Source organism: Stegostoma tigrinum, chromosome 5 (genome assembly GCF_030684315.1).
Source record: "Stegostoma tigrinum isolate sSteTig4 chromosome 5, sSteTig4.hap1, whole genome shotgun sequence".
Taxonomy (NCBI): domain Eukaryota; kingdom Metazoa; phylum Chordata; class Chondrichthyes; order Orectolobiformes; family Stegostomatidae; genus Stegostoma; species Stegostoma tigrinum.
The window spans coordinates 6,678,092-6,700,354 of NC_081358.1; the positions used below are offsets into that span (position 1 = coordinate 6,678,092).

The 22,263-nt window shown below is 40.7% G+C and overlaps 1 protein-coding gene across 1 annotated transcript in view; it reads left to right on the forward strand.

Moving 5' to 3' along the window:
• dclk3 (doublecortin-like kinase 3) overlaps positions 1-7,454 on the forward strand; it is a 43,194-nt gene extending 35,740 nt beyond the window's left edge. The window contains exons 3-5 of the mRNA XM_048528734.2: positions 20-152; positions 3,806-3,973; positions 5,076-7,454. Of these exons, the coding sequence (XP_048384691.2) occupies positions 20-152; positions 3,806-3,973; positions 5,076-5,272 (498 nt within the window). The 3' untranslated portion in view covers positions 5,273-7,454. The remainder of the gene's footprint in view (positions 1-19; positions 153-3,805; positions 3,974-5,075) is intronic.
• Positions 7,455-22,263: the final 14,809 nt, after the last annotated feature.

Here is a 22,263-nt window from a genome sequence, read left to right on the forward strand (position 1 = left end):
ATTTGATTTCTAACTGTAGGTTCAACATAAAGCTGATGGAAGCCCAACGTTAAAACTAGCTGACTTTGGCCTTGCTGTGAAAGTGACCAGCCCCATATTTACTGTGTGTGGGACACCGACATATGTAGCTCCTGAAATCCTCTCTGAGAAAGGTATTAAAAACAATAGGAAAATATATCTTTATAGTAAGAATTAAATATTATAATCTCGTTTTTCCTTTAGCTCTGTTAGTCCTGCACAGTGTTGCGGGATATTTACTTGCTGTACAGCATATTTTTTTATTTGTATCCTACCTTGATAATGCTTCTTCTGTTGTCTGGATTGTATTTGTTTTTAGTCCTGTATTTATGTAATGTTCTATATTATCTCTCAATCTCTATCATGCAACAGACTGCATTCATCCCTTACAGTGGATAATGGAGTACCATTATGAGCCACTTAAACAGAGACCTTGGATCCTGCATGCACCCTTCAATAAATGCACAAGGTTTGGAATGACCGTAGGCTGTTTGATTTACAAAACCAATTCTTTCAGCCCACTGTGTATAATGGAGTTGAAGGTGGATCTTTTATTTACTATTTTAATAATTTTTGGAGAGAATTTTTTTTAATAATTATTCATTGCTCAGACCTCCTGCATTGAATCACTGTGGTAAACATCATCACATAGCCTCCGGCCTGCTCCAGGTAGAGTACAGGCACAGCACTCGGCCAACCTGTGGGCCAAGTGATTTTTTTTCTGTCAACTCATTTATAAAGAAAGTGATAATTCGTTAGGCTTAAATGGATTGATTTTGACCCTACCAGGCACATAAATAGTTATAATCTATTTTATAACTTAGCCTTCAGTGTCTGACCCAGTTTACACGGCTGCTAACTTTTACCAACTCTTCTGGGGAGGTGGCCAAGCTGCCAGCCACAGTATGTAGAACCTTCTTTTAAACTAAACACATCGGAGCCCAATGATGTTGCAGTTTTAACTCCAACCTGAATAGAGAGTGGCTACAACTTTGCTGCTAGATGCAGGCTCTTCAGAAGAATAAGACATTCTGCCAGGACCACCTAGATTCACACTTCATTATAGCTCCTGTCTATGTGTAGACAAAACTGAATTCAAAGGTGAATTCAAAGGCTTTCACCCTGCAGTATCAAGGCGTAAAATTGAAATTAATGGGAGTCACAGGGAAGACTCAGCACTGGCTGAAGACCTGCATAGCTCAAAAGAAGAAGAGATAACAAGGTGTAGAGCTGGATGAACACAGCAAGCCACGCAGCATCAGAGGAGCAGGAAAGCTGACACTTCGGGTCTAGATCCTTCTAGAAGAAGAAGGTGTGGTTTTTGAGGTCAGTCGTCTCTGCTCCATCTGCTACAGGATTTCCTTAGGGTAGTGATCTAGACCCAAACATCTACAACTGTTATTGGATGTTTTGTCCCATTGTCAACTCCTTAAATAATATAGCAGCCTGTGCTCATATGCAGCAAGATCAGGATAATATTTAGGTTTGAGTAACATTCTCTCCACACAAGTGCCAGAGAATAACTATATCCAACAGGAAAAAATATAACTATTGCCCCTTGGCTTGCATTGGAATTAAAATTTCTAAATCCCTCACTATCAAATTCTCAGGGTTATACTCAACCAGGAACTGAACTGCACCCGCGAGATAAATATGGTGGCTACAAAAGCAAGTCAGAGGCATGAAATTCAGTGTTGGGTAACTCTCTATCCTAACACCTCAATAAATGTGCAATATATACAAGGTAGGAAAACCATCTGCCATATCATGAATAATTAAGCATCATACAACAGATGCCATGTTCCCTCTCTTATAGGTTGTTTGCAATGGATTTAGTTTAAAATGCAGTCGTATTTAGTGCACTGTGTTGCATTATTCTTGACAGTTCAAATCACAAATTTTCCAAATGATAACAATTCCTTTTGGTATTGACATGAGAAAAAACTGTGCTTGACCCCAGTTTAGGAGAATCAACAACTGAAAATTTGGTAATTTATTTATTTGTGACAGAATAGATTTGAATCTTTCCATATTCCCACTATCTGGTGTCATTTAGCATTACCTTCAATGAGAAGAAGTGGTGGTCACCAAGCTTAAGGTGTTTCTGTGCAGACGTTGTTGGAGAAAATACTTGCAAATGAAAAATACCTCTTCCAGAACTGCTTGCCTCCTGATTGGAGATCACATGTTGTGCCATCTAGTAATTTTCCAGATTTTAATATATCAAGAGTGCTCCATGGTAATGTTGAAGTTCAAATCTCTCACCACCTCTCCTGTGTTCCCCCAAATGAGACAAAATTATAAACAAAGTCCCATGTAAAACTGCAATGACAATCCAGCATTAATCCCTCAGACAAGCGGTGTTCCAATGTTCACATGTCTATTGTAGTCATATTTCCCTTACTTTGAAATCATAGAAGCCCTACAATGTGGAAACAGGCCCTTTGGCCCTACAAGTCCACACTGACACATCACCCAGTAACCCACCTAATCTCTGAACACTACAGACAATTTTTAGCATGGCCAATCCACCTAACCTGCACATTTTTGGACTGTGGGAGCAAACCCACACCGACACGGGGAGAATACGCAAACTCCACACAGACAGTCACCCGAGAGTGGAATTGAACGCGGGTTCCTGGCGCTGTGAGGCAGCAGTGCTAACCACTGAGCCACCGTGCCACCCTAATCTTTATCCTGCACACTGATTATGCCCTGATTCAGCTTGTTTCAGCAAATACAGTGCTTATGTATAGGAATGTAGCAACAGGATTTGGCTGCTCAATGCTATCCTGCCTGAACTGATATTCAATTAGACCATGGCTGAAGTGCCTCAACTCCATTTGATCAGTATCCCTTGATACTCTGCAATACAAATACCTAGAAAGTCCAGTCTTGAAAGTTTCTATTGATCCAGCAGCTACAGTATTTTGAGAGAGAATTCTAGCTTTCCAGCACCCACTGCATGTAATAGACCTTCCTGATTCCACTGCTAAATTGCTTAATTTAAGCTCTACTTTCATACTATGTTTTTTGAGAATCCTCCAGCAGAGGGAAGTTTATTTTTGTGTATCAACAGTGTCAAACCTCTGTTAACGATCTCAATTAGAATTACTGTCAACATTTTAAATTCAAGGGGAAACCACCAACTTTATGCAGCTTAGCTGCATGATTCAACCCTTTAAATGTTGCGCTGGTGAATCTACATTATACCTTCTCTAAGGTCTGAGGAAGGGCCAACAGACCTGAAACATTAACTCTGATTTTTTTCTTCACAGTTGCTGCCTGAGCTTTTCCAGCAACTTCTGTCTTTTTAGGCCCGCCTGTTCTCTCTGATGTGCTATGCACAGACCAAACACATTACTGCAGCCGAGATATGACTAAGCCCCTGTACAATGGAAGTATTCCTACTTCTGCTTTGTAATTCATCATTTTTGATTAATACCATTTTGCGCTTGTACATAGATGTTCAGTGAAATGTTGACCTTTCAACAAAACATGCGTCTAACCGTTAGTTTGGCCTTGTAGTACAGCTTTATTCAGGCTATAATTCCATGTTACTTTTGTCATTTTGGGGTGTAAAGTTAAATTTACCTTCCTTGTATTTAATTTCATACAGTTACTATAGCAACATATAAAAGACAAACTCTTCCACTCAACCCGCTCCTCCTTTTGTGGTGCTGAGTTCAATAGAACACTGATGTGACCCTCAGCTACAGTTAGTATCAGTGTATCTATTGAAGGAATTTCACAACCTCTTTAACATTTGGTTGCATTCTTTTCCTAGGCTATGGGTTGGAAGTGGATATGTGGGCCACTGGTGTAATCCTTTATATCCTGTTGTGTGGCTTTCCTCCATTTCGTAGTCTGGAGCGAGACCAAGAGGAGTTATTTGAAATGATCCAACTCGGAGAATATGAATTCCTTTCTCCATACTGGGACAGTATTTCTGATGGTGAGATACGTTTTATGCTGCGATTAGTCAGTTAAATCAGCAGAGAAGAAATGAATTTGGGGGATTTTGTAGGGCATACAAGAAGGGGAAGTGTAATAGTGGGGCAACTTAATTAGGTGGGAAATGGAATTTTGCTCCCTGACAGTGGGTTCATACTTGGAGACTATCTGCAGTGGTATGTTTTTGGTGGGTAGAGCCTCACACTGACCTGTGGTGGTTTCTTACTTTTAATACACTTGCAATGAAGACTTACTAACATTTTCTGTAATTATGTATTGTCTTCCTGATCAAGTCAGTGATGCACAAGAATCTGGTGGTGCCCGGTACATGTTCATCTAAAGGTCCATCCACCAGCTGGCTTTATGCAGAGATAATGGGAACTGCAGATGCTGGAGATTCCAAGATAATAAAATGTGAGGCTGGATGAACACAGCAGGCCAAGCAGCATCTCAGGAGCACAAAAGCTGACGTTTCGGGCCTCGACCCTTCATCTGAAGGGTCGAGGCCCGAAACGTCAGCTTTTGTGCTCCTGAGATGCTGCTTGGCCTGCTGTGTTCATCCAGCCTCACATTTTATTAGCTGGCTTTATGCAGATGTGTTAGCAATTTCCATGTGTAACTCGATAGCATGAGGGAGGGTCCCAGAGAGTTGGCAGCTTGCATTGGAGATCCAGAACCAGCAAAGTTCAGTCAGTGATGGGGTCTGAGGAAATCCTGATACATGCACTGTTGATTTGGTTGCTGGGAATGTTTCAATTTTCAGTGGGGTGATTTGCATTATTATCACACACCCCACGTAGGCACCCGTTCTCTTCAGGAGCCGGCAACTGGAAAAGTTACTTTCCAAAACCACCTTCTTGTTATCACAGATAATGGGAAATGCAGATGCTGGAGAATCCAAGATAACAAAGTGTGAAGCTGGATGAACACAGCAGGCCAAGCAGCATCTCAGGAGCACAATGCTCGTGGATGCTGCTTGGCCTGCTGTATTCATCCAGCTTCACACTTTGTTACCACCTCCCTTGTTAGCTTTGTCTCTGTGCCAGTGCTTCGGTGGTAGTTGGCATGATTTAGATGATTGTTTTGTGATCTGCTTTGGTCAGGTGCCAAGGATCTTGTCAGCAAGCTTCTGGTGGTGAATCCCAGAAATCGATACGCTGCACAGCAGGTTCTCAAGCATCCTTGGATCTGGTCAGCAGCCAAGAGGAACACTCATAACTTACAGCGGGAAGTGAGCATGAACATTGGGCAACATTTCAGGCGCTTTCGTCGACAGGAGGTTCTGAACTCTGCAACATAGAATTCCACCCTGAGGGCTGAATCTGAAATGTTCCTACTTCAAGCAAAAAAAAAGCTACTGGCACTTGACTTTCCAGCATTAATGAATAAATGTATTTGGAGTAGACCAAATAAATAAGTTATAGAACATAGAACAATACAGCGCAGAACAGGCCCTTTGGCCCTTGACGTTGCGTCGACCTGTGAACCTAATCTAAGCCCCTCCCTCTACACTATCCCATCATCATCCATATGCTTATCCAAGGACGGTTTAAATGCCCCTCATGTGGCGGAGTTAACTACATTGGCAGGCAGGGTGTTCCATGCCCTTACCACTCTTTGACTAAAGAACCTGTCTCTGACATCTGTCTTAAATCTATCGCCCGTCAATTTACAGCTGTGCCCCCTCGTACAAGCCAACGTCATCATCCTCGGAAAAAGGCTCTCTCTGTCCACCCTATCTAATCCTCTGATCATCTTGTATGTCTCTATTAAATCCCCTCTTAGCCTCCTTCTCTCCAATGAGAACAGACCCAAGTCCCTGAGCCTTTCTTCATAGGGCCTGCGCTCCAGACCAGGCAACATCCTGGTAAATCTCCTCTGCACCTTTTCCAGTGCTTCCACATCCTTCCTGTAATGGGACGACCAGGACTGTACGCAATATTCCAAATGAGGCCGCAGTAGCATTTTGTACAGTTGCATCATGACATCACGGCTCCGGAACTCAATCCCTCTACCAATAAAACCTAACACACCGTATGCCTTCTGAGCAGCACTATCAACCCGGGTGTACGCAGAAAAAGATGAAAAGGTGTCAGTATTGTGATGATGCTGTATTTTTAGATTTTATTTATAACTAACATTGCTGATAGTAGATGGAAGGAAGATCCTAACGCTGCTCACTGGAACTTTTCAGTTGATCTGAGACAGAGTTGAAGTGAAACAGGTCTTTCCCCTCATTTCTACTATGTGTGGCATTGATGGCAAAAAGCAGATATGCCCATCTGTGGGAGGCAGCATTTTATGAATATTGAAACTAGGGAATTGCAGTCTGTGTTTTTTCAGGGTGTTTACACATTGTATGAAAATGATGGATAAAAGATGACTGGCTATTCCATCAAATCTATCCATATGACCTGTGATGCTTCTGATCCACTAATATCATGCATGAGGAAAACTAATACAACTTTAAAAATCCTTTGTCCAATTCAGCACTGAAAATAAATCAGTGCAGTAGGAATTTTGCCACAGATGGAGGAAAAGGAAATTCCAGAAGACCACATGAAACACATAGCCAATCATCCAATCACACACATACACACACCAATCAGCCATCTTTTTAAAATCAGTGATATCAGCCTCAGTCAGGAATTCATCCATTGACAATTGAAAATGAGGACTACTTGGTAGTCTTCAGAGTATTGGTCCTTGTGGAACCCAAGTGTAAGATGCAATCCCAATACTGTAGTGAATGTGCATGATCTGCCTCATCATGGAGTGTACTGAAATCCTAATCTAACAGTGTTACACCACTACACCTGCATTAACACACACCCCCATCCAGTGCCCCCACCTAATCTCACCATGGTATTTTTTGGTTCTAATACGCCTCAGTCTGCCTCCCCAGGAGAGGCCATTCTTGTGCTCACAATAGGCTTGGGGCATTTCTGTGGAAGGGACATATTCTGACTGATGGGTCTATTAAATTCTAGCTAAACCATTTGATGCAGAATGCTTTAAGTCGCCAAAATCTGTACTTTTAAGTTAAGTGGTGGTATTTGTTTACATTAATGTCTAAATTGTTAAACGGTTTTGTACATAAGTGTGCTGTATTGTAGCACTGACTAACTTAACACGCACACAAACAAGTTGTATATTTTGGGAGTGTTGATTAAATTGTTGTCGGAGCTTATTTCACTTAAGTAGCAACTAGGGATGCACAATTAGTCCTGCCCAACCAGTGACTCTCACACCCCTCAAGTGAATGTTTTAACATAAAAGTAGCCTCTGTATGTTTGCTTCAGATTCAACTTTATTTGTAAAGTTTCAAGGATATCTGCTGTTTAATTCCCCTTCACTGTGGTCACTATACAATGTGTGGGAGAAGTGCTGGAGAAATTTAATTTCAGCAAATTAATGTTGATCGCTGTGTTCCCGTATTTGAACATGAACATGTTTTCTTGTCCTTTTGAAAACAAAATAAAATGGGCTGCCTGGAGTGCTTTTGGTTTGGTCATTGTAACCATTATTGATTTAATATTTCGCTAATCTAATACATTGTTTCTAGTAGCTTTTCAGATGATTCACCTGTCTCCTCTAATTTTGGGGTTGAGCCATTTGCACAATGCAGTTATTATAGTTATCACAGATTGTGGTAGCACAAATGTCTATTTATTTCACCTAATACCTGATGTTAATTGATTTTGCCAATGTAATGTCTGCCAAGAGCAGACATGACCAAAATTTTAGATTGGGGTGAAAAATTTAAGCTGTCCTTGATCCAATGCAGCCTCACTTGATTTATTTAGACTTATCTGCCCTATTGGAATAAATGGTCAAACCTTTAGAATTATTTTCTAGTAATCTTGTATGTTATATCATATCCACAAGGAATTTATAATGATGGAAAAGTACCAGATAGAGAACTGGCTAGTAGTTGCTGTTAATCAGCTGGACATACATTGTCAGTAAGTAATGGAGGCTAGTTTCCTCCTCTTTGTCAACCTGTAGCACCTTGTTTGAAGCATCCAACTTCACTTGTAAGCAAGAGGAAATTTAACTGAAGGACGTTACAGTGGTGAAGAGAGAGTAGGCTATAATGGATTGGAAAAATACATTACCAGGTAAGATGATAGAGAAGCAGATATTTAATGAAGTATTTCATAACTCTCAGAGATATTGTATCAATAGGGTTCCTTCTATGGCTAAGTAAGGAAGTTAAGGATGCTCTGAAGTTGGTAGAAATGACATTTCTTGGGTAGATTAGCAGCAGCCCAGAAGACTGACCATTTTAGAAACAACGAATAAGTAGAACTGATAGAAAATAATTAAGCATGAGCAATTTAAAGTACAAAAGTAAATAAAAGGACAAAAGAACAAAGGTGAAGTACAGGCCCTTCAGCCCTCCAAGCCTGTGACGATCATCATGCCCTGACTAAACTAAAATCAAACCTTCTGCCCTTATTCGGTACATTATCCCTCTATTCCCTCCCTACTCATGAAACCATCCAGATGCCTCTTAAATGCCACCAACATGTCTGCTACCACCACCTCCTCTGATAGTACGTTCCAGGCTCAGACTATTCTCTGTGTGAAAAACTTCCCTTGCACATCTTCCTTAAACTTGCCCCCTCTCACCTTGAACATGTGCCCCCTTATAACTGAAACTTCAACCCTGGGAAAAAGCCTCCAACTATCCACCCTATCTATGTCTCTCATAATTTTGTAGACCTAGATAGAGGTCTACTCTATCTGAGAGGTCCTCTCAGCCACTATCTTTCCAGTGAAAACGATCCCAGTCATTATAACTTTTCCTCATAGCCAATGCCCTTGAGAATGGGCAACATCCTGGTGAACCTTCTCTGCACTCTGTCCAAAGCTTCCTTGTCTTTCTGGTAATGTAGTGACCAAAACTGCACACGATACTCCAAAATCGGCCCAACAAGTTGTTTATAGAGCTGCAACATGGTTTTGTACTCCATGCCCCAACCAACGAAGACAGCATGCCATATGCCTTCTTAACCACTTTGGCCACCTATGTTGCCACTTTTAGGGAACCGTGAACCTGCATACCCAGATCTGTATGTTAATGTTTCTAAGGGTTCTGCCATTTACCGTATAACTCATGCCTAAATTTGATCCTCCAAAATGCATCATCTTGCATTTGTCTGGATTAAACCTCGCCATTTCTGTGCCCAAGTAATCAATCTATCTATATCTTGTCATATCCTTTCACAATTGATGGCACTATCAGCAACTACATGAAGCTTTGTGTCATCTGCAAACTTACTAATCAGATCAGCCACACTTTCCTCCAGATCATTTATATATACTACAAACAACAGAGGACCGAAGACTGATCCCTGTGGAACACCACTAGTTACCAGTCTTCAATGTGAAAGAAACCCTTCCACCACTACCCTCTGTCTTCTATGACCAAGCCAGTTTTGTATCCATCTAGCAAGCCCACCCTGAACCCCAAGTGATTTTAGTTTCTGTACCAATCTGCCATGTGAGACTTTATCAAATACCTTACTAAAGTCCATATAAAAAACATCCATACCCCTTCCCTCAACAATTATCTTCATCACCTCTTCAAAACCTAAAATCAAGTTAGTGAGACCTGACCTTCCCTGTAGAAAACCATGCTGCCCGTCACTAACAAATCCATTTTCTTACAAATGTGCATATATCTGGTCCCTCAGTATCTTCACTGAGAGCTTCCCCACCACAGACGTCAAGCTTACCAGTTTTAAATTTACTGAGTTGTTCCTGCTTTCTTTCTTAAACATGGGAACAACATAGGCAGGGTTCCAGAGAACTGGAGATTAGTCAGTGTTTGAAGAAGATGTGAAGATATCGGCTAATGCTCCAGCTATTTCTTCCCTTACCTCTTGAAATAGTCTGAGATAGATCACATCTCGCCCTAGAGACTTGCCTACCTTAATGCAATTTAGGATACCCAAAACTTCCTCCATCAGCATGTTGATATTTTCTAGAATATTCACACACTCGTTCCCAACCTCACATCAGTCATGTCCTTCTCCTCAATGAATACTAATACAAAGTACTCATTAAGGATCTCTCCCACCTCCTATTGGCTCCACACATAACTTCTCTCCTTTGACCATGAGTGGGCCTACCCTTTCCCTTGCTACCCTCTTTCTTCTAATATATGCACAAAAAGGGATTGGGATTTTCCATGACCCTGTTAGCTAAAGATATTTCATGGCCCATATACCAGCAAGAAATCTAAAAACAGACAGTTACAGCTTCGATGGATATATAAAAAGGAAAAGAGTATCCAAGTAAACATTGATCACTTTTGATGATAAGACTGGGGAATTTATAATGGGAGATGAGGAAAATGCAGTCTTAGAACAAGTATTACTTTTCTATCTCCCTGGACTTCATCGTTTGTATCCAGGAGTCTTCAAAGAAGTAACTGAAGAAATACTTTGTTTTCAATATTCCAAAATTCCCAGGATTCTGGAAAGCTCCTAACAGATTAGAAAACTGCAAATATAACACCGTGTTCAAAATAGGAGGGAGACGGAGCAGGGAAGTATGGACTTACGATATGTATTAAGAAAACACTAGAATCCATTATTAAGGAAGTAGGAGCAGCTCATACAGAAAATCGTAATGCAATAAAGAAGAGTGAACATTATTTTATAATGGGGGACTTTTTTGACAAATTTATTAGAGTTCTTTTAGGATGTAACAAGTAGGGTGGTGAAAGTATTCTAGTATTTTATATTTGACATTTTGTTTTATAGTAGCTTATTTGGATTTTCAAAAGATATGCAATAAATGGCACAGAAAGTGTGACTGCTCACAAGTTCAATGTTATAAATATAAGCATGGCTGGAGGTTGACTAAATAACAGAAAATGGAGCGTTGAGATATATGGAATATGCTCAGTCTAGAAAATTGTAACTGAACTGTTTGCAGGGCTGAATGCCGGGACCTGTTTCTGTGCTGTAATCTTCTTTGGCCTTTATTCTTTGAAACCATTGCCTAATGTCATAAAAATCTATCTAGCTCACTACTGTCCTTTGAGGGAGGTAAATCTGGCATCCTTACCTGGTCTGGTCTACAGTAATGTAATTGGCTCTTCATCATCCTCCGGAATTCTCAACCATCGAAACATGGAAGATAGGAGCAGAAGTAGGCCATTTGACCCTCGAGCCTGCTCCACCATTCAATATGACCATGGCTGACCATTGATCTCAACACCCTAATCCCACCCTGCCACTATTTCCGTTTATCCCTTTAGCCACAAGAATGATATCTACCTTCTTGAAAATATGTAATATGTAAATAAGTGGCGAAACCACTTTCTGTGGCAGTGAATTCCATAGACTCACCAGAGTCAGGGTGAATACATTTCTCCACATCTCAGCCCTAAAAAGGATTATGCCTTATATTTAAACTGTGACCCATGTCACTTTTTTCAAGGGCAATTAGGGATGGCAGCAAATGCTGGCTTTGCTAGTGACACACACATCCCATGGAGAAATATAGAACATTGGTCCATGTGGATGGACCATGTCAATGTGAATATCCAAAAATGGATGCTAGGCACTTCATTTGTAATTTTACAACTACCTGAATGCTATTTCATGTATCAAAGGGGCCTGCCTATGTTTATAAGGCCATCCTGGGACACTTATGCTGAGCAGATATGGAACGTTATTCCCCAAAATTACACCTGTTTTACAGTATAAAATTGGTCTGCACAATTTTACCCATTTAGTTTCAAATACTAAAATAGTGGTGACATTTCCAATGTAATTTTCCCTACAATGTATGATTTTGGTAATCAGCTTGGATCCCAGGTAATGTAGTGTGTGTAGGATGTAAGCATTTTGTCTCTTGTTTTAGACAGTTCCATTGCTTACAAGTTCTGTCCCATCCTACCATATCACTGGCAAACATAGACACACATATTCCGACACACTAACCTTAAAAGACTTGCAGGCTGAGCTTCAGATAAATGCTTTCTGCTCAAGCATCCACTCCATAACAATTATAACCATGCACTTACCTCTCTGACCTACTTTCAACCAGAAGATGAGCTCTACCTGTACACAAAGTGGATGTTGATTCCGTTATCCAAAATTCTAGTTTCTCAGAAATGCAGTAAATATACACATAATTGAACAAAGGCAGTGACACTGATAAATTAATGTGTAATTGCTCAATGGCAGTAAAGCATGTAATTGATTAATCTGAATGTTTTGACGAAAATGTGAATATCTTAATGAATTCCAACATAGCACATACTGCAGTGTTCAAAATTAAACCATCTTGTGAAATCCAAGGAACAACTCATGCATTAAAATAATGGAAACGAACAAAATTAAATATTTTCATCTCTTGCTTTTCAATTACAACATGCAAGGCTCATTAGCAATTAAATATGGAATGAGATCTTGATTGTCAAGGGGATCAAGGGTTATGGGGAGAAAGTGGGAGCATGGGGTTGAGAAGCTTATCATCCATAATTGAATGGCAGAGCAGACTCAATGGGCTGAGCAGTCTAATTTCTGCTCCTATGGCTTATGGTCTTATGGTCTAAGTGTTATATTTTTCCTTTTCATTTACTGGTAAATTGGTAAACTGCAAGCCATCACAAGAGTTGCTATTAAAAGGACTGTAGATGAACATCTCAATTTCATGCCAGCAGATAACATTGATGGAGATAACAAAGTGTGGAGCTGGATGAACACAGCAGGCCAAGCAGCATCTTAGGAGCACAAAAACTGACCCTTTGTCTAGGCCCGAAACATCAGCTTTTGTGCTCCTAAGATGCTGCTTGGCCTGCTGTGTTCATCCAACTCCACATTTTGATATCTCAGATTCTCCAGCATCTGCAGTTCCCATTATCTCTGATACAACATTGATGGAGATGATAGCTTTTGCATAATTTATTTCTAATTCTGGTCTCTGAGTAGGTCCATTGCAACATTAAAAACAAATTTATACAGCACTTTTAAAGCCGGAAACCAATCCAAAGCCCTTCAAAGTAATTATTAAATAAAATTTGATACCAAGCTACATTGGAAATAAGTAAATGAATGAAAGATTGGCCAAAAAGATAAGTTTTATGAAGCATCTCAAAGAAAGAATAAGAGGCAGCGAGGTTTAGGGAGGAAATTTCAGAGATCATGGTTTTAGCAGCTGAAGATTTGGCCTCCAGTGGTGGTTTGAGGAAAGGCAAATTCGCCTAAGAGGCTAGGTATGGAGTTGAAAACTGTACCTAGTTCTCCAGTTGTGGTCTCACCAAAATGAAGCCAGAGTTCCCTACCACTTGAACTCCATTCCTCTTGCAATAATGGTTAACAAATCATTTTCCTTTCTAATTGCTTCATGTGCTTATCTGATATCTTAGTATGCTTCCTATATAAGAACACACACGATTAGAGCTTTAAATTATTTGCTCATTAGGAGAATGAAGTGCCAGGGCATGAGAATACACGTGACTCCTAGTCTTTATGCTTTGCTTTTGGTCATCTATTATTCCACCAGGCCACCCCGCATCATTAATGCACTCAATCTTGGCTTTGTAGGAACCACCAGACTTCATCCCAGTCTTGGTTTAAATTTGGGTGCGAGATCTGAATGTTATGTTTGTTGCCATAGTAGCTATATCCATTTTGAAAGAACTATTCAATTTGATGTGGCAGCGATGAGCAATGGCAAAACTAAAAACAAAGGGTTTATGCTGAGAGCCATCCCATGAGTGATTTAAAACTGTGATAAAGGAAGATGGTTGTGGTAATTAGAGGCCAATTATTACAGCTGCATGACATTATGGTAATCCTTTCTCAGGGCTATGTATGCTGCTCATCCAACTTCAAATATTTCCTCAACCACCTTTTAGCCATAATGTCGGAAATGAGGTTTTGTGCTGACAATTAGGAAGTTTTATACTCTGCCAACTTCTAATAATGAATTAACTCTTACAGTAGGCCCTGGATAATAATTAGGCTTGTGCTGTCAAGGGAAGGTGGCATTCGAATTACATAACTACCAGATAATGATAATCACCAACAAAATTGGCCTGGTACCTATTTCTGATTTTTCAATAGCACCTGGGGAGTCACCATTGACCAAATGTTTTACCACACCAGCACGATCGCTGTAAATAAATTGAAATCCAACCCAGCCAATTATCACCTCCATCAAGCATCTGCACCTGATCACAGCAAAGTAATGAAAGGAATTGTTGACAGTGCTATCAAACAGCACTTATTCTGTGATAATCTACTCTCTAGCACTCAGTTTGAGTTCCACCAAAGCTACTCAGCTGTTGATCTCATACAACCTTGGGCCAAGCATGAACACAATTACATTCCAAAGGTGAAGAGAGAATCAATCCCCTCGATATCAAGACAGTACTTGACTGAGTGTGGCATCCAGGATCCCGAACAAAGGTTGCATCAAGGGGACCTGAGGAAGAATACTCCTCTGGTTCAGTTCAAACCTGTCACAAAGGAAGGTGCTGGTGGTTATTGGAAATCAATGAGCTTAGTTCGGGTACATAACTGCAAGAGATCCTCAGGTAGTGTCCTAGGCTCAACCATCTTTCACTTCTACATCAATGAATTTAAGTTCATCGTAGGTCAGAGGTGGGGATATTTACTGCTGATTGCACAACATTCCGCACCATTTGTGACTTGTCAAGGACTGAAGCAGTTTCAGCTCAGGTCTGGACAACATTCAGATTCCGAATGGCTAGAGGCAAGTAACATTTGTGACACACAGTTGTCAGGCAACACCCACTTCTAACAAGAGAGAATCTCACTATTGATTCTTGACATTCACTGGCATTTCCATTACTGAATCCCACAGTATCCCGATTCTCAGGATTGATATTCTCCAAAAACTGATTTGGGCCAGACATCTGAATATTACGGCTACAAGAGCAGGTCAGAAGCTAGAAATTCTTGTGCAAGTAACTCACCCACTGATTCCCCAAAGCCTGTCCACCACTTTAAGGCACAAGTCTGGATTATGATGAAATCTTCTCTGCTTGCCTGGAAAGTACAGCTCCAATGACACTCAAGAAGCTTAGTGCAATCTGGGATCAAAAAACCTGCTTGATTGGCATCCCATCCACATTCATTACCAATGCACAATGTCAGAATGTGTACAATCTTCTCTGCTGTAACACGATAGTTGCGTTCTTATGTGACCTCATGCTATAGAAAATTGCACAATAAAAATAACAAGCCTTAAGAAAAAAAATAGAGTTGGGGCAGACCACCGAAAATATTACTCAAAATCAAAACAAATATAGTAGTTAGCCTAACACAAAGGATAGTACAGTTTAGATAAATGTTGAATTAATATTTAATAGTGAAATAATACAGTAAACTTGACAGTTCACCTTGAAAAGGTTTGAAGATAACTTGTTGGGGGAAAAGGGTGGGGTCTTCACAGTGGGACTCAAGCAGCTCTTTAACATCCTCACTCTCCACATCTTCAAACCCAACTCGCTTTGCAAGAGCAATACAATGTTCTTTGATTCTTGAGAGCTCCTCTGACTGTTCAAAGCCTTTAAAATCATGAATAAAATCTGGGAGAAGCTTCCACCAAACTGTATGCAAGCAGTCCTTACTGACATCACCCCAGGCCTCCATGATAATGTCAAGAGCATTCTTGATGCTAAAGCTTTCCCAAAATTGAACAACACAGTCCTTATTATCCCCCTCAGTAGCTGCAATCAGCCTCTTAAATGTCCACCTTAAATTAGTTTTAAAAGCTGCTATTGTACCCTGGTCAAGAAAGTGTGAAGCCGGATGAACACAGCAGGCCAAGCAGCATCTCAGGAGCACAAAAACTGACGTTTCAGGCCTAGAGCTAAGCCCGAAACGTCAGCTTTTGTGCCCCTGAGATGCTGCTTGGCCTGCTGTGTTCATCCAGCTTCATACTTTGTTGTCTTGGATTCTCCAGCATCTGCAGTTCCCATTATCTCTGATCACAATTGTACCCTGGTCCATGGGTTGAAGGAGAGATATTGTGTTTGGGAGTAGAAATAGTGTTTGATTTTTTCAGAAAGTTCAGCAATGGTGGGAAGATGGCTTGGAGCATTATCCAGAATGTGGACAGTCTTGAAATCCAAGACTTTTTCTGGCAATAATTTCTAAAAACATCTTCAAAAATATCAACAATAAGGTCAGAAAAAAATTGCCCTGTCTTCCAATCTCTTTCGCTTGACCTAAAGTGGGCACCTACAGTAGACTTACGGTAACCTTTCAAGGCTCGTGTCTTTGCAGGGTAGGATACCACCACAGGCTTAAGCTTTAAGTCTCCAGCAACTTTGGCACCCAACAGCACAGTCATACGATCCTTTGCAACCTTAAAGCTTGGGGGGTGAGTCTCGTTCTTAGAAACGCAGGCTCTTGATGGCATTTGCTTCCAGTATAAACCCAGCTCATCCAAACTGAAAATTTGGTCTAAGTTGTAGCCTTCTCCCTCAATCAAATTTATCCACTATCAAAGGAAATGTCATCTCATGTTCCTGGTCTGTGCTAGCAGCTTCGCCACATGATTTTACATTATGAAGAGGATAGCAATACTGGCACTAAAGGCAGGCGCAATATCACACGTTCTTTCATTAGGTTCATCAGGTTTATAACATTTAGCTTCTCTCCAAGTGTTATAGCTTTTCTTTTATGTTCACCACCAGCAATTTTATTACCAGGACGCTTCTTGTAAACATTCTTGTTACTTTGTCCTCCCATAATTATGGGCAACACGGCAAACTTTGGGAAACAATAGATGAAAACTAAGGAGTACCTTTCGAAAAGCACTTCTCAACAAAGCATGTAAGTCAACTGAATATGTGATGTTGATGTGGAGACCCTATTGGTGTAAACAGTGTATTCCTCTGCGCACCATGACTCTTAAAGTGTTGAAGATGCAGTCACATAATAGCCAACACGTGTCAGCAAAAGGCCGCATTTTTCAAACAGCATTCACCTATTTATCAATTGTGTTACAGCCAATTGATGAAACACGTGTAAATACCATAAAGCACTGTTCCATCTACAAAGCATGTTGGCTCCTTTGACAATACCTTCCAAATCATTGAATCTTACTGTCTAGAAATGCAGCAAATACTTGGGAACACCACTAACTACAACTTCCCCTCCAAGATATATAACATGCCTACTTGGAAATAAATCACTGTCTTTTTTATTGTCACTGTGCCAAAGTCATGGAACTCACTTCCTAACAGCCCTGTGGATGTCTCTACATTATTTTAGATTGCAATGGTACAAGAAGGCAGCTCATTGCTACTTTCTCAAGGGAAATTACATGCAAACAACAAATATTGGCTTAGACAGCCCCGTCCACAACCTGCGGAAGGATTAATTAAAAATGAGCAAATAGAAATTCTTCATAATCACTCCCAACACTTAATAAATCTAAATCATTAGAGAATTCCCACTCTGTAATCTGTAAATTCAAGTTAAGTGGGTTTCTTTTGCTGCTGTGTATATCAAATGGATAATTGATTTCACAATATAAATTCACCCTTAAAATGATTAGCCTACATTTTCAAATTACCCACTTCATCAATTTGGACCTGAAGAGATATGTGTTTGAAGGGTCTTTCTGCCATGTGCCCCTCTGTCCTGTTACACCACCTCCACGTAGCCCATTGCTGCTCTCTATGTCTGGTGTCACTCAGTTTATCCATATTGGTGAAGCTGCTTTGGATAGTGAAGACAAGACAGTGAAGAAGGAGTTTGGTACGCTCGTCTTTATTTGTCAGTGCATTGATTACAGGAGCTGGGAGGTCTTGTTGAGGCTGCACAGAACGTCGATTAGGCCACTTTTGGAATACTGCATTTAATTCCGGTTTCCCTGCTACAGGAAGGGTGTTGTGAAACTTGAAAGGGTTCAGGAAAGATTTACAGGGATGTTGCCAGGGTAGGAGGGTTTGAGCCATAGGGAGAGGCTGAATAGGCTGTGCCTGGAGTGTTGGAGGCCGAAAGGTGACCTTATGGAAGTTTGTGAAATCAAGAGGGGCATGGATAGGGTGAATAGCCAAGGTCCTTGCTCTGGAATGGGGGAGCCCAGAACTAGAGGGTACAGGCTTAAGATGAGCGGGGAAAGATTTAACAGGGACCTAAGGGGCACCTTTCTCACACAGAGGGTGGTGCGTGTATGGAATGAGCTGCCAGAGGAAGTGGTGGAGGCTGGTACAATTCCAACATTTAAAAGGCATCTGGATGGGTATATGAATAGGAAGGGTTTAGAGGGATGTGGGTCAAATGCTGGCAAATGGGACTAGATTAATTTAGGATATCTGTTTGGCATGGACAAGTTTAACCGAAGGGTCTGTTTCCACACTGTACAACTCCCAGACTCTATGACTTTATGACTCGGTGAGAGGAAGTTCGCTCATCGGTGTAAAAGGTACAACTGCCAACCACATTCAGCTCCAGAACAAGGCACACCATGGCCGAGCAGTTCAATTATAGAGAATTAATTAAACACTGGCATCGATGCAAAATTGGACATGTATGTTCTGATCATAAAAACAAGAGCAATGCAATCTATTCACATACTGCCATGTCAGTCTACTCTCAAAAATCAACAAAGTTTTATAAGGTATCATTGACCGTGGGATTAAATGACACTTACTCAGCAGTGAATCTCGGTGTGAGATTTTCAAAGATTACTTCACACCACATCTCATGTGACCTCAAACTTGGATAAATGAGCTGAATTGTTTGCATGAAAGTGAACTTCAATGCAGTATGACTGAGTGTGAAATTAAGGAGCTGTCATCACATTGAAGTCATTGGGAATCAGAAAGATTCTCCATGAGTTGGAGTTCTAGCTACCACAAGGGAAGAAAGCTATGGCTGTTAAAGATCAGTCATCTCAGTCCCAGGAAATTGGTGCGGCAATTACTCAGGGTAGTGCCCTAAATGTATCAGGCCTTGCATTGCACGACAGTCCAATTTCTACAAGGGCTCCAAGTAGGCATTCAGCACGGTGGCTCAGTGGTTAGCACTGCAGTCGCACAGTGCCAGGGACCCAGGTTCAATTCTACCCTCGAGCGACTGTCTGTGTGGAGCTTGCACATTCTCCCCGTGTCTGCATGGGTTTCCTCCGGGTCCGCCGGTTTCCTCTCACAGTCCAAAGATGTGCAGGCTGAGTGGGTTGGCCATGCTAAATTGCCTGTTGTGTCCAGGAATGTTAGGGTTATCATGGGGAATGGGTCTTGGTTTTGCTCTTCAGAGGGGTGGCATGGACTTGTTGGGCTGAATGGCCTGTTTCCAATCTGTAAGGACTCTATGACCTTTTTTCTACTACATCCAAAAGTGCTATCACGCACAACTGAATGGCTTTTACTGCCATTAGATATCCTGTTTTTCCAATTGCTCAATTTATGTGCAGACCCCATTAAGGGCAATGCAATAAAACAAAATATGAGGGATAAGTAACCTGACCCTTCTTTGCCAACACATGATTCAGGAGTGGCCCTTTGCTCACTTATTGCTACAACATTAGCGCATGTGACGGATGGCCTTTCATAGCGGGGTTTAAAAGACACCAAATTTCTTAGCCTCTGTTTCCTTATTCAGCGATCATTGTATGTATGATTACATAGAAAAAGATGTGTACCTGAAACATTTTAAAGATTGGTGCAGCACCATGTTTTCCATATAGTTACATTTTTGTCTAAAAATCCTTTGGATTCCACAATGCAGTTGACTTCTGAAGGTCACAAACGTTTGTAGTGAATGGATTTAAGTTTGCAATTGCTTCAACTAAGTTTCACACTTCTCTGGGGAAATGCAGCAGGTTGCTTATTATAAATTCCAGTTTCCAGCATTAATATCGTAAAACAAATGCGAATATTCTCTGTCAGCACTGAAAGAAAATTTCATAACTGCATTGGAATTATGAGCAGCTGTGTCTATGTGATGAACGTGTTCATTTTGGAAAAGGTTAGGAAGCCATTATGAATAAATAATTCTTAATGTATTTTTAATCAAACTTTTTCTTCAACCTTCATCCATTTGGGAGGACGATGTGTTCAGGGGGTCAACTGCTTTCTGCAAAAAGACAGGTTTCCAGTTGTAAATCTGGGCCAGAGTTTACAGCTCCTGTAGGCATTAGCCAAGTTACTCTAAAGAAAAAAAATATATTTTGCCTTTAGGCCAACTGACCAATTAGATTGCCAGTGCTGCAGGACTGAGGTGAACTTTCCAGGAATTGCAGACTCATCTTGATAATACTGCTGCTAGCAATCATAGACAGTGTAATTAGGCCAAAGAAGAAGGATTTTTGACCCTCTAAGTCAATATAGGCTCTCTGTACAGCAATCCAACTTGTCCTAATCCCGCCCCCCATTCTATCTCTGTGGCCCTGCAAGTTCATTTACCTTAAATGCTCATCCAATGTCCTTGTGAAATAATTTATGCTCTCCATTTCCACCAACAGCGTAGGCAGCGAGCTCCAGGTCACTACTATTTGCTGAATGAGGAAGTTTTTTCTCACATACCCCCATAATCACTTGCTCAAATCCATAAATCTGCGTCCCTATTCCTTGCACAATCAGCTATTACTAACATTGTTGCATGAGCTTGGCTTTTATTTATAGCAAGTTGAGGACAGATCTGATTGTGGAGTTTAAAAGATTCAAAAGAATTGATGGCATCGATATAGGGAAACTGTTTCCTATGGGTGGGGAGATGGAGAAGCTGGGAAATAAATTTAGAGTGAAAGCACTTAGGAATGAAATCTGTAATCGTTTTCTTTGCCATGCCAAAAGTGTTATAAATCCATGTTTGACTTTCCTTCCCCTCAAAAAGCAATAGTTGATATTGAGACAAGGCAGCTTTACAGGCTGAGATAGGTACATTTTTGTTGGGTAAGAACTTTAAAGGATGTGGAGCAAAGAGAGTAAGATGGAACCAGGATGAGTTGAACCATGGCTAATTGAATATTTTGAGAAGGCCTTTGAGCATGGTTCCTTCTATCTCCATGTCCATGGATTGCTTTTCCAATCATTATAAGCATGATAAGAATGATGGAGGCTGTGAATTCACTTAATGCTTTGTGGCTGCATTCAGAAAACCAGTTTGCGGATACTATGATTTTCAAATAGCATGTGATAAGATTACAGAGGTTTTCAACGATGGTTTAAAAAAAGAGAATTGGTACATGGTAATTAGGTTGACTGAAAATAGACTTAATGGTAGGAAGCATCAAGGATAATACATAAAAACACTTTTTTATTAATAGGGATTAACATTTAAAGGCATTTTAGGATAGATGTCAGGTTATTAAAGAAAGAAAACCCGATTTAAATGGTGCCTTTCACAAGCTCGGGCATTCCAAAGGCTTTCAGAGCCAATAGAATATCTTTTTATGTGCATCTATGTTGCAACGCGAAAGAACAAGCTTGCAATCTATTACCAGGAATAGAGTGCTTTGGAAATAGATGGAAACGTGCTTTGCTTCAGGCTACTCAACACAAAAACTGAAAAGAAGAGCATCCTGGCCACAGGGTGTCACTCCTGAGCTACAGATAACATCACAGCAGGGTCTTAGGCGTGCTGGGAGCCTGCAGAAAAATAATGAATGTTTTTCACTTTATTCTCAGTTTGAAACAATAATTAAATAAGATTTTTAGGTACAGTCTTAAAATGCTGAATTAAAATATACAAGTGATACCATTGATTTCAAATGATTTCAGGCTATTTAATTGGATACTTTAATGAAGAGCTAGCAAAAGCACACTGTGCTGAAGGAGTGTTGCATCGTTTGAGGATTGTATGAACTTCATCCATTGTGCATGAATTATCTCCAGTCGAACCAGAATGTAATGATAGCCCATGGCACTGTTGTGTCAACTCAGTTCAAATAGATAACACTGAATTTTCATCTTGGAGTTGGAAATTTGTGAGTCAGGCCAGTTTCCAATGTCACAACCCTGCATTCTGCCAGCAGCAGGCCCTAGATATCTTGAGGCCGGGTGGTAGGGTTAGATTGAGGTCAGTGCTACTGGCTCTTCTTGTGACTGATCCAAGGCAAGCACCTTGAAAGGTCCTTCACTGCTCACTGGAACATTGGCCCAGGTATTGGAGAGGAGTGAAAGGGTCCTTAACACTACCCACTACCACTTCAATCATCCTTCTCCCCCACGTAACTCTTTCATAGTCCTTACTCTCTAATACGCCTTATTTCCTCTCTCAGCCTCCTCATTCCCTTCACACCTACTCACCAAATATTCACCCACAATCAAATTAGAGC